The sequence below is a fragment of the Apus apus genome, chromosome 9 (assembly GCF_020740795.1).
Source record: "Apus apus isolate bApuApu2 chromosome 9, bApuApu2.pri.cur, whole genome shotgun sequence".
In the NCBI taxonomy this organism is placed as follows: domain Eukaryota; kingdom Metazoa; phylum Chordata; class Aves; order Apodiformes; family Apodidae; genus Apus; species Apus apus.
In genome coordinates this window covers 15,098,988-15,109,998 of record NC_067290.1, presented here as the reverse complement: position 1 = coordinate 15,109,998, position 11,011 = coordinate 15,098,988, and the positions used below count along the sequence as shown (strand labels likewise).

The window sequence follows — 11,011 nt, the reverse complement described above, 5'->3', positions numbered from 1 at the left end:
CCGCCCGGGGGCGGGGCCGGGGGGCGGGGCCTCGCGCCCCGGGAGCTGCGGAGCCGCCGGGCGCGGGCACCGGGCGCGGGCACCGGCCCCACAGAGACACAGGGCAGGCGGCGCTGGTGCTGTCCCAGTGTGTCCTCAGCGGGGTCTTTATTTGCCAGAGATACAGCGCGGGGGGGGCGGCGGCGGCGGCCGCGGGCAGAGCCGACCCTGCAGGCATGCGGCTGCGGGGAGGGCGGCGGGGCCGGGGCATTCGGGATCCTCCAGACACGACGCGTGGGGGGCCGGGTGGTTCCCCCCAGGAAAGGGGTCCCGGTGCACCCTGCAACCCCCACGCCCTAGAGCCCCGGGATGGAGCAGGGGTGCCCGGTGCTCCGCCCCCCCTTCCATCCCACCCGCGGCCCCGCACGTGCACGCGCGTCCCGGGAGGACCCGCGCAACCGCCCCAAGCCCGGCGGGGTGGGCGGCCGGGGGGGGGGGGGTGGAGGGGGAGTGGGGCGCGGCCCCGTATCTCTGGGCATCCCCGGGGGAGGGGGACGGCAGCGGGGGACAGACTGAGAGAGCGGAGGGGCGGGACGGACGGACCGAGCGGCAGCGCCGCCGGGGGGGCAGGGGGCCGGGAGGACGGGCTCCATGCAGGGCTCTGCCCCGCGGCCGGCTCTCCAACGGGGCACGTAGAAAAGGGGCGCAGGCAGGGGCGGGGGGGGCCATGCCGGGGGTATGTACAGGGGGTGCGGGGGCCGCTCAGCCGGTCTGCTCGCCGGGAGACTCGGTGGCGGTGTCATCGGTAGCAGCCCCGTCCCCGTTACACGTGGTGGCGGGCGGCGTGGCGGGGGCCGGGGGCTGCGCGGCTGCGGGCGGCGGGCTGGAGTCCGCGGGGGCCGCCGTTTCCGTGGCGGCGGTGGCAGCGGTGGTGGCAGCGGTGGTGGCCGGGGCCGAAGCCGTCTCTGTCTGCTCAGGCGCCCGCAGGCGTTTCATGAGCGTGGTCACTCGCACGGCTTTCTGCGGGGCAGAGGCGGGAGACCGTGGGGTGCGGGCACTGCCCGCCCCTGGGCCCCTCTGCTGGGGGCTTGCAGGCTCGCAGCCCACCGCGCCCGAGGCTGACAGCCCCGAGCTACGCTCAGCTGAGAGGGGAAACTGAGGCACGGGTCCCCCCCACACCCACCTTCCACTTGGCCCGAGCGAAGTTCTTCTCAATCTGGGCGCAGACACCATCCTTGATGTTCTTGTCAGAGGCGGCATTGCCAGAGATCCTGGGGAGGTGAGGAGGAGTGAGTGGCACCCCCAGCCTCCCCCCCACCCCGGTACCCTGCCCACCCCCACGACCCCTCACCACTCGTGGGAGATGGCCTCTTCCGCCGTGATCCGCTGGTCCTGCTCCACCTCCATCAGGCGCGTCACCAGCTCCTTGGCTGGGGACATGGGGGGGGGAAGTCAGCACCAGGGGGGACAATATGAGACCCCGTGCATCTCCTCTGGAGTGGGACTCACCTGCCTGCGAGATGTCATCCCAGTATGGTGGGTCAAACTCATAGTCCCCAGCCAGGATTTTGCGGAAGAGATTCTTGTCATGGTTCTCATAGTCTTCCTCATCTGTCTCCTCATAGAAGGGGGGGTTCCCAGAAAGGCTGGGGAAGACAACAGGGGGCTCAGCCTTGCCCCTAGCCCCTGGCCCCCATAGCCACCCCGACCCTCATCCCACACTCACAGGATGTACATGATGACACCGATGGCCCAGCAGTCCACCGGCCGCCCATACCGCTGCCGCCCCACCACCTCTGGAGCTGCAAGGGACAGGAGAACTACCCTGCCTCAGGGTCCTCAACCCCTAGCCCCTCACCCCCATGGTGATGGGGAGCAGGAGGGACCCACCGGGAGCACCCAGGATCAGCCCTGGGGTAATGGGGAGCAGGAGAGACCTGCCAGGAGCACCCATGACCATGAGGAAGGACCTGATGGGAGCCCCCAGGACTGGCAGGTTGGCAGGGGACATTAGGGACATGCTTGGAGCCCAGCAGGGGGTGCCCTGTGCCTGCCCAGCTGGCTCTCACCCACCCAGGTACTCCGGGGTGCCGCAGGGTTCCTTGATGAGCCCGTTCTCCAGCTTGGCCAGGTGGAAGTCACTGATGACAATCTTGGAGTTCTTCAGGCGGTTATAGTACACCAGGTTCTCCAGCTGCCGGAACAGGGGCCATGAGCACCGGGACGGGGGGCATACCAGCACCCATGGGTGCTCCAACCTCCCCACAACCCACCTTGAGATTCCTGTGGACAATTTTGAGTGAGTGCAGGTAGGCGACAGCCTCCAGCACCTGCCGGATGACGTTGCTGGTGTCCTTCTCCGAGTAGTAACCCTGGTCCAGGATCCAGTCGAAGACCTCCCGGCCGGTGGCCCTGCCGACAGCAGCTCTGCCGAGACCCCGCCCCCAGCAGGGACACCCCCAGCCAGACCTCCCCCATGCCCCCCTAACTTACAGCTCCAGGAAGATGAAATACTCCTTGCGGGTGATGTAGACATCCACCAGCTGCAGGATATTGGGGTGCTTCACCCTGCAGAGAGATGCGGGAGGGGGGGGGGGGTGAGCAGGGGCTCCCTGCTTTGCCTGGTGGCATGGGAGTCCCCCCAGCCCCAGCACCCACATTTTGAGGATGATGATCTCATTTTTGGCCGCCTTCCGCACTTTCCGCCCATCCCGCTTCAGAAACTTCTTGCAGGTGTACAGCTTCCCCGTTGTCTTCTCCTTGGCCCGGAAGATTTCGCAGAACTCCTCCCTGGAAGGGTGCCCACAGCCATCACCCCCGCAGGGGACTGCTGAGCTTGGGACACTCAGGTGGTCCCCAGACCCACCAACATCCTCCCATCTCAGCAGCAAGAGGAGATGCCGCAAGGGTGGAAGGAAACTGGCTAAAAACCCCTCCAGAGTCGGGGGGGGAGCAGAAACAGGCAGAGAGAAGGAATTGATATGGAATAAACAAATTGATAGGGAAGGGGAAGTATCTGCTGATTTAAAAGCCCCCTCCCCATGGGAGCTGGGGTGGGACCCCCTGTGAAGCCTCTCATGCTGAGGTGGAACAGCAGCACTTCCTGACATGGATGCGAGCACCACGGTCGGGAAGAAAGAAGGGAAAAGGTGCCAGTTGCCAGGGGATGCTGCAATATTTCTGTTCTATTATTCATGGTGCTCCTGCCCATCGGCCCAGCAGGAGCCGCAGGGGAGCTCGCAGGGGGCACTCAGCACCACTCCAACAAAGCCTTTGGCTTTTCAAACCCCACCCCTGCCCCAGCCATGCCAAAATCCTGGTGGCCATTGTCCCGGGTGCAGGGGAGCTGGGACCCATGGGGTTTGGAACAGGCTTCTGGGAGGATGGACTGAAGCTCTGAGAGCACCCAAAAAGGTGCCAGCGTCACCCTACCAGGTGAGACCCACAGCCAAGCAGCCCCTGTCTTTTGGTGGCTGATGGAAAAATTTCTGGCAGGTGTTACGGGGTCAAACTGCTCTCACTGGGGCTGAGGGCTGCCTTTGTGGAGCACTTCCTAATGGGTCCCCCAGCATGGCAAGAAAAGTTGGGGGGAAGCAGCAGCGTTCTGCTGTCCCCCCCACCCATTACATCTGCCCTTTCCTTTGCTGGAGCAGAGCCCTGCTTCTTCCTGAAGTGCTCGGGCGAGCTGGGATCGTGTGGAATTGCTGCAATTCCTGCAGATCTTGGCAGGGAGGAGGGAGGGATATGGGGAGCTGCCTGGCTGCAGCCAAAACCTCACTGCCCTCGTCAGAGCTGGCAGTGAATCCCCCCACGTACCAGCCATGGAGATTAATGAGGGGACAGACACCCCAAAATACACCCTGCCTGTCCCAGCCAGGGACCGGTACCCTGAAATCCCCTGTGGGCAGCACCGTCCCACTCAGCCTGGGGCACCCAGTGGTTGGGGTCCCCGGGACACCCCCAGTGCCGGGGAGGGACCAACTCACGTTTTGATGACCTGGCCCAGGTCATATCTGTCGGTCACCTCGGACGGCTGGTTATAATCTTTCTTGTCTCCCAGCGTCACGCAGCCAAACGGCATCGCAGAGCCCGGTGCTGGCAGGGCAGGGAGAGGCCATGAGCACCCTGGCACCACCAGCCCCCCTGGAGCCACACCAACCCCCCCTGAGCCGCGCTAATTAATGTAAGACCTGACGAAGCACAGCGGCTGCTATTGCTCCCTGGCTGCTGCAAGCCACCACATGCCCAGCCACACCAACGTGCAACCATTGCTGTGGTGTCCAGATGTTCTGCCCAGGCTCAGGCCACCCAGGGCAGCCACAAACTGACTCCTCCGGCCTTCATTTGTGGATCATTAATGATTCATTAAGTAGCCAGGGCTAGCATAGAGCACCCACCGGGGAGGCAAGCAGAGGTGAATGGACCCCTTTCCCTTCCTTAGCCCAGTTTTGCCCTATGGTGACATTTCTATAGGCAGGGCTTCCCCCAGCAGAGCACTTGCACTCACCATCACATGTGCAGCAAGTTACACCAGCCTCAGCTCCCCATTCCTTACAAGCCGCAGGCAGGTGGGCACACAGTTCAGCAGTGCCTGCCCTCCTGCTGCCGGCAGCAGGCAGGACACTGGCCCCAGCACACACCAGCTTCTCTGCTGCTTTAGGAATAATCCCATTTTTCTCCTTTCCTGCTGGGAACCCTTTGAAACTGAACCCTGCTCAGAAGCTTCCCAGCCAAAAACTGACCCCATGAAGTATTTCTGTTTTTTTTCTGTTCCCCACCCTGCAGAGGAAAAAGTTTCAACTGAGATGATTTTCTGATGGCTCAGAAGGAGAAAGGGTTCCCTGGGTCCCCCCAACCCTCTTGGTTGGGCCTGAGCAGGACCCTGCCCCAGGATGCTGACACGATGCTGGAGTTCACCCATCACCCACTGCTACAGCTCCTGAAACACCGCGCTGCGCCGTGCCGGCCTCGCTGTGCCAGCAGCACCTGGGCTCGGTGGCAAGGGCAGCGGGCAGGATGGGAGTGCGGGATGCAGGAGCCGGCATGGCGGGTACCCAAGCACCGAGCCTGTTGCTATGGCAATGGGAGCTGGAGATGCGGAAAGCGGCACATCCTTTGGAGGGGGCAGGGACGGGCAGCACCTGACCCACCTGCGGGTGCCCGGCCCCCCCCCCCCACCACACGGGCCCTGAGGGGAGCGTGGTCCAGCCTGCAGCACCCAGGGTATGCACCTAAATGCTCCCTGGGGTGATTGACCCCAAATTGGGGTGGGACATGGGTATGGTGAGCTGAGGAATGGGGGGATGCTCCTTCCTGCCTCCATGCCTCAGGGCTAACCTGCCTCTGTGTCTGCCCAAGCAATGCCTGCAAGATGGGTGCCCTCAGCTTGCGTGACACCTGGGCACCCTCCTTCCAGGAAAGACCACCTGTCCCCGTCCCGCTCAGGGTGCACTTGCTCCTGGAAGAGAAGCAGAGCACCCACAGGACACTTTTCCCCGTGTTGCAGACCAGGTGAGGCTTTCCAGCCCATGCTCGGCTCATCCCTACAACCTCACACCATGCGATGCCAGCTCTGCTGTGCCACCATGCCCTGCCAAGGGGTGCCAGTGCTGTCCTGGCAGGCACTGGCGTGGCGGTGGGCTCAGTGCCGTGGGCCAGCAGGGCCGGGGCTGGCCTGTGGGCAGGTGGGAAGGCTGCCAGAACTGGCAGCATGATGCCAGGATTAGCCAGGAAGGGGACCCGGGTGGGATGATACATTGGGATTTTATTGCTGTCTCTGCAAGCCCTCAGCTAATCTGAGCTCATAAAATTAGTTCCCGTTGGTTTAGCAGGGACCCATTCTGCCAATGCTGAGCACCAGCACTCTCCTCTGCCCTGGGCTGGTTCGGGGGGGGGCCCAGCACACCTGGGATACTCCACAAGGCAGGCTTGTGGGCACTGAGACCCACATCAGGACCAGCACCTGTGCCCCACGGGTGAAAACCTCCTTGGTGTGGCAGGGGCACCCAGGCAAGGGGTGGACAAAGGGGTGAGCGCTCCCTCCTGGTGGTGCTGGGTTGGGTGGGGGCCTGGGTGCTGCACTGACACCCGCATGCAGCCAACCCCCCCCCTCCCCAAAGCATCTAATTTGGGAGCAGAAGCAACAGCGGGTGTAAGACAATAGCAGAGAAGTGGGTGGCTGGGTGCGGATGGCACGGAGGGATGACGCAGCCGCGCATCCCTCCCCAGCGGGGTCCCCTCAGTCCCCCTAGACCCCTGAACCCCGGGTCTGCCCCATGGTGTGGGGTGCCACCGTCCTGCACCCCATCTCTGGTCCTGCTTTCACCTGCAGCCACCCTGGACGTGTCCATGGGGGGGGGGGGGGAATCCCACTGCCATCCCACCCCCCGAATCCCATCCCGGGGGAAGGATGTGCGGGGAGAGGCAGAAAACGCAGCTGGGCCGAGCCGGACTGAAATCCTGCCAGTGCGGACAGCAGGCGGGCAGCGGGGGGTTGGGGGGACAGCGCCAGCCCCGCGCTGCCCGCAGGAGTGACCCAGGGTGTGGGGAGCCCCCCTGCCCCGCAGGGTCGGGCCGGAGCCCACCGACCGCCAGCCCCGGGGAGGGTACGGGGGGGCCGCGCACCGCGGAGGATGGCTCCGCCGTGGCGGGCTGGGAGCGATGCGGCAGCGGGAAGGGAGCGAGCTGCGGGAGAGCGGAGCAGGAGTGGTGCGGCGGCGGGGGCTCGGGTCGGCAGCATCCCCCGCCACGGAGCCGTCGGACGCGGGGCTGGCCTGGGGGAGCGAGCAGGGAGCGCGGGGAAACCAGGCTCTCGCCTTGGCCGCGGCGCCCGTCGGAGCTCGAGTGTGCGGGACGCGGGATGCGGCGGTGCGGGCAGTCGTCGGGGCGCACAGGCAGCCGGGCACGGACCGGCACGGCCCTGTCGGAGTGTCCCAGGCCGCCGTGGCAGGGGGGTATAGTGGGGGGCACCCCCGGGCCAACAGGTGTCAAATCTCTGTAACGCCTCCACCCACAGCCCGGCCCCCTCGTCCCCGGCACGGCACGGACCGGCTCGTCTCGGGGCTGTCCCGGCGCGGAGCCGCGCTCACCTGCTCGCCTCTCCGAACGCAAAGGGGGGCCGCGGCCCGGGGCCGCCGCTCGGGGGGGGCCGCAAGCCCCTCCCTCCTCCAAGCCGAGCCGAGCCGAACCGAACCCAGCCGAACCGAGCTGAGCCGAGAGGAGCTGAAGGGAGCCGAGAGGAGAGAACCGAGCCGACGGGAGCCGAATAGAACCGAGCCGAGCGGAGCTGAGTAGAACCGAGCCCAGCGGAGCGGAGCGCAGCCCTGCCGAGCCGTCGGTCCGTCCCGGCGCGGCCCCGCGCGCCCGGCGCGGCAAGTTGGGGGGACGGGACCGCGTGGCCCCGCCCCCGGGGCCGCCCCGCCCCGCTCCTGACGTCACCACCAAACTTCGCGCCCCGCCCGTTTGTCGCGGGAGAGGGACCGGGAGCGGCGGGCACGCGCCTGGCGTGGTTCCCGGGCCGGGCCGCCGTGTCCCCCGGGGTGACCCTCGCGGCAAAGCCGCTGAAGCCGGGTCAGGGCATTGCTGCGCCGTGGGGACAGAGCGAGCCCGCGGAGCCCGCGCCGTCGCCCACCTGGCAGCAGCTCGAGGGTCTTTGCTGAGTCCGGGTGAGACGGACCTGCTGCCTGTGTCCCCTGAGCCCCCGCTGTCCCCATACGAGCTCCTCGCCCCGGGTAGTGGCCGCCCTGGGTACGCTGCGCCCGGCGGGACCATCGTGCTGAGCCCTCAGAGCAGGGGCAGCTGTGGTGTCACAGCAGGTGGTGGGGACTGAGACAAGTCCCCAGTAAAGCACTGGGGTCAGCCGGGGTCCCCTGGCCTGTGCCATGGCCACCGGCCCTGTTTAGGATGAGACAGGAAGAGATGGGGTGGAGTGGATGAGGTGGGATAGACAGGATGGGTGGGATAACGTGGTGGATGCAATGGGATGGGATGGGGTGGGATGGATGAGACAAATAGAATGGGACGAGAGCAGCTTATTAGCAGTGCTGAATGTGGGCTTGGTGTCACAGGTATCTCCAAAGGGTACAAAGAGGCGGCATGAAAAGGTGGACAGGCACGCTGTCCTGCTTCCATGCCGTGATCCCATGGGAACCAGACAACTTCCCTCATCCTCCTTCCCCAGCTGTGAGACCAAAGGCTTCACTTCCCCACGTGCAGGGATTGTCTGTGCCTCATGGCATTGGCCAAGGGGCAAGAAAGGAGCAAGGAATTGGACAACCCAATACCCTTCACTCTTCTCACAGCCTGGGCTGGGCACCCAGCACATCTCTGGGGACTCAGCAGGACCCTTAGCCTCTTCCCCCAGCCCTGGAGTTCCTCACTCCTCAGGCAGCACAGCCATGTGCTTGGAGGCTCCCAACTGTTTGCAGCCCACATACTGCCACTTCCCAGCTGCACCCCCTTTCCTCCCTCCCCACCCGAGCACCCACCAAACCCCAGCTCCCCAAAACTACCCAGCCCATGCAGTGCTGAGCCCCCTTGGGGATATGCTTCTGGTCTCCCAGGACACACAGCCCCCCCAGGTCAGGCAAGGCACCCCAGCCACAGATGGGGGACAACAAGGTCCCTTCCCCAAAGCCAGCACCTCCCTTCCATGCACAGGGAGAGTGGCCAGCACCCCAAGGCAGAGGCATCTCAGGGCAACCCCTGTGCCTGTCCCCTGTGCATCACTGAGCCCCAGGCCCACCATCACCCGTGCCAGGTAATTAACAGCGCGTGAGAGCAGGGGAATTAGCAGGGCACTGTAGTTTGAGCTTCTAATCAAGTTTTTAATCAGAGCTGCTGGCAGCAGTGCAGCACCGTTATTAATCTTGGCACCTCGTGGGAACCCGGAGCGTAACTCACCACCGCCCGGCACGGCTCCGGCACAAGGGATGGGCACACGCCTCCATCGCTCCTCGGCCTGGCTTGTACCTGCGCCAGAACAGCCCCAGCCTCCTGGCACTGCCCAGCCCTCCCCTCCTGGCACCGGCTCAGCCTGGGTTCCCAGGCTACCCTGTGCCCCGTTTTGGGGTGATCAGCTCTGCTGAGCCCAATGGTGTGTGTTCCTGATGTGCCCTGCTCCACCACCTTGTGCACCCACCCTGTGCACCCACCAACCTGTGCACCCACCACCCTTCCCACTGTCCTGTGGTGAGCCCAGAACCAGGTGCAGGTGACATGGGCAGTCTGGGGTGTTACTTCCTGCAGGGCCACTGCAGTGAGTGAGCCTGGGCTGCCCGAGATGGGGCTGCCAGGGCTGGGGGCACCCAGCTGTACCCCTCTGCCTGGTGGGGGGGACATGGGGTGAGGGACATCCGCCCTATCACTCTGCCTGGGGTTGGGGGACATAGGGTGGGGGGCACAGACTGTACTCCTCTGCCTGGGGTGGAGGGATGTAGGATCAGCCCAGCCTGGCAGCCCAGTGCTGGAGGGCAGGCAGTGGGGTGCAGTGGGGGGCAGTAGGGTGTGGGGTGCAGTGGGGGGGTGCAGTGTGTCCGTGACTCAAGCGCCACACGGCACTGCATCCCTGCGTGCTCACCATTGCCATGGCAACCGCCAGGCAATCAGCGATAATTGCGTGTGTCGGCCTAGCAACGGGGCCAAATAAACCCCATCCCTCCTTTCAGGGGACTGGGGGGGGGGTGTGTGCAGACACAAAAAAAGGGGTGCAGGCCTTTCTCAGGGTCAGCAGCAGCAGGGGTGCATGGCAACAGGGCCACACTCCCTGTCGGTGTCCTGTGGCACCCTTGCACCCTGGAACACATTGAGGGAGGTGGCTAGTGAGCCATATGGCCACATGATGGCAAGGGGATCCCAGCTCAGTGGGCAGGTGCTGGTATGGTCCCCCCACCAGCAGCAGGAACCCACCACCATGGGAGCAGGGCAGCACCAGCACGGCCAGGACACTGGAGCCCTCAAAAAGAAGGTTGGCCACCTTCTCCACCAGCTCCTGGTAGAAGATGTGGTGCCACAGCTCCTCGAGCCCATCCCTGTCGGTGACCACATCATGGGTGAGGACAGGGCCACCCCTCACCTGACTGAGCACCACCAATCACAATTGCTCATCACCGGCCAGCCTGCTCCTGGTGTGGCCAGCCCTCGTGTAGATGAAAGTAGTGCACAAAAGCTCCCTGAGTGGCCAGCAAAGCTGTTTGGGGGCCAGCAGAGTTCCCCACAGGCCACCAAAACTCCACAGGGGCCAGCAGAAACCCTCAGGACCACCAAAGCTCCGCAGGCAACACCAAAGCTCCTCAGGGGACAGTAGAGCCCCAGGTGGGTGCAGAGGTGTCACAGGCAATGTGGCTGCCCCCAGGTTGGGCTGCCAGCTGCAAATGGGGAGGACAGGGATGGACCAGGCTGGCTGCCAGGGCTGGGGAGGTAGCAGAGTGCAGGCAGCACCCCTTCTGCTTGCCAGCATCATTAGCAAAACCTGCTGATTTCTAAAAATGGCTCTGTGGCTGCTCCTCACACTCGCTCCTCGGCACTGCCAGATGCCTCCTGCCACCTCTTGCTGTGCCGGCTGGCACCCAGAGCCCCCCTTCCCACCAAGGCTGATTTGGCACAATTTTGTCCCCACCTCGTCTGCTGGGTGGGTCACAGCAGAAATCAAAGGGGGGCAGGCTGCCTGCCTGGGAAGCACCAGCTGCCTGCACCCATCCTCTGCACCCCTTTCCCTGCAAGGAGCCCAAAGTCACCTCCAAAGCGAGGTGCCAGCGCGGTAGCACTGGCAAACACCGTGGCAGCGTCCCCGGCCACTGGCAGCAGCGCGACCCTGCCCGGCTCTGCCTGCGCGCCCGCAGCCCCCCACGCGGCCACTCATGTTTTATAGATGGCTCTGATTTTAATAATTAATCCCTGCTAACGACAGCACTTTCCCCAAATAAAACATTTAAAGTGCTGTGTGTGCAAAGCGCGCTGCTGGGGTGGGACAGAGGCTACTCTGCCGCAGCCGGGGTGGGTGGGCATGGCACAGTATGGCACAGCACGGCATGGC

At 64.7% G+C, this 11,011-nt stretch overlaps 1 protein-coding gene across 1 annotated transcript; it reads right to left on the bottom strand.

The window, feature by feature from the left end:
* Positions 1–741: 741 nt before the first annotated feature.
* CAMKV (CaM kinase like vesicle associated) lies at positions 742–5,396 on the bottom strand. The gene is made up of 11 exons (XM_051627877.1): positions 5,317–5,396; positions 3,966–4,074; positions 2,638–2,769; positions 2,473–2,547; positions 2,253–2,391; positions 2,053–2,173; positions 1,706–1,781; positions 1,489–1,625; positions 1,331–1,409; positions 1,163–1,250; positions 742–999 (listed from the first exon to the last, which is right to left on the bottom strand). Exons 2-11 carry the CDS (start codon positions 4,058–4,060, stop codon positions 742–744), a joined length of 1,200 nt encoding a protein of 399 aa, XP_051483837.1. The 5' UTR covers positions 4,061–4,074; positions 5,317–5,396.
* Positions 5,397–11,011: the final 5,615 nt, after the last annotated feature.

What these genes read in the sequence shown, in the direction of transcription:
- CAMKV (XM_051627877.1), bottom strand. Translation starts at nt 4,060, where the DNA reads ATGCCGTTTGGCTGCGTGACGCTGGGAGACAAGAAAGATTATAACCAG. An exon ending in GAGATCATCATCCTCAAAAT is followed by an intron (nt 2,548 to 2,637) that starts GTGGGTGCTGGG and finishes ATCTCTCTGCAG; the next exon opens with GGTGAAGCACCCCAATATCC. An exon ending in CGGCACCCCGGAGTACCTGG is followed by an intron (nt 1,782 to 2,052) that starts GTGGGTGAGAGC and finishes TGTCCCTTGCAG; the next exon opens with CTCCAGAGGTGGTGGGGCGG.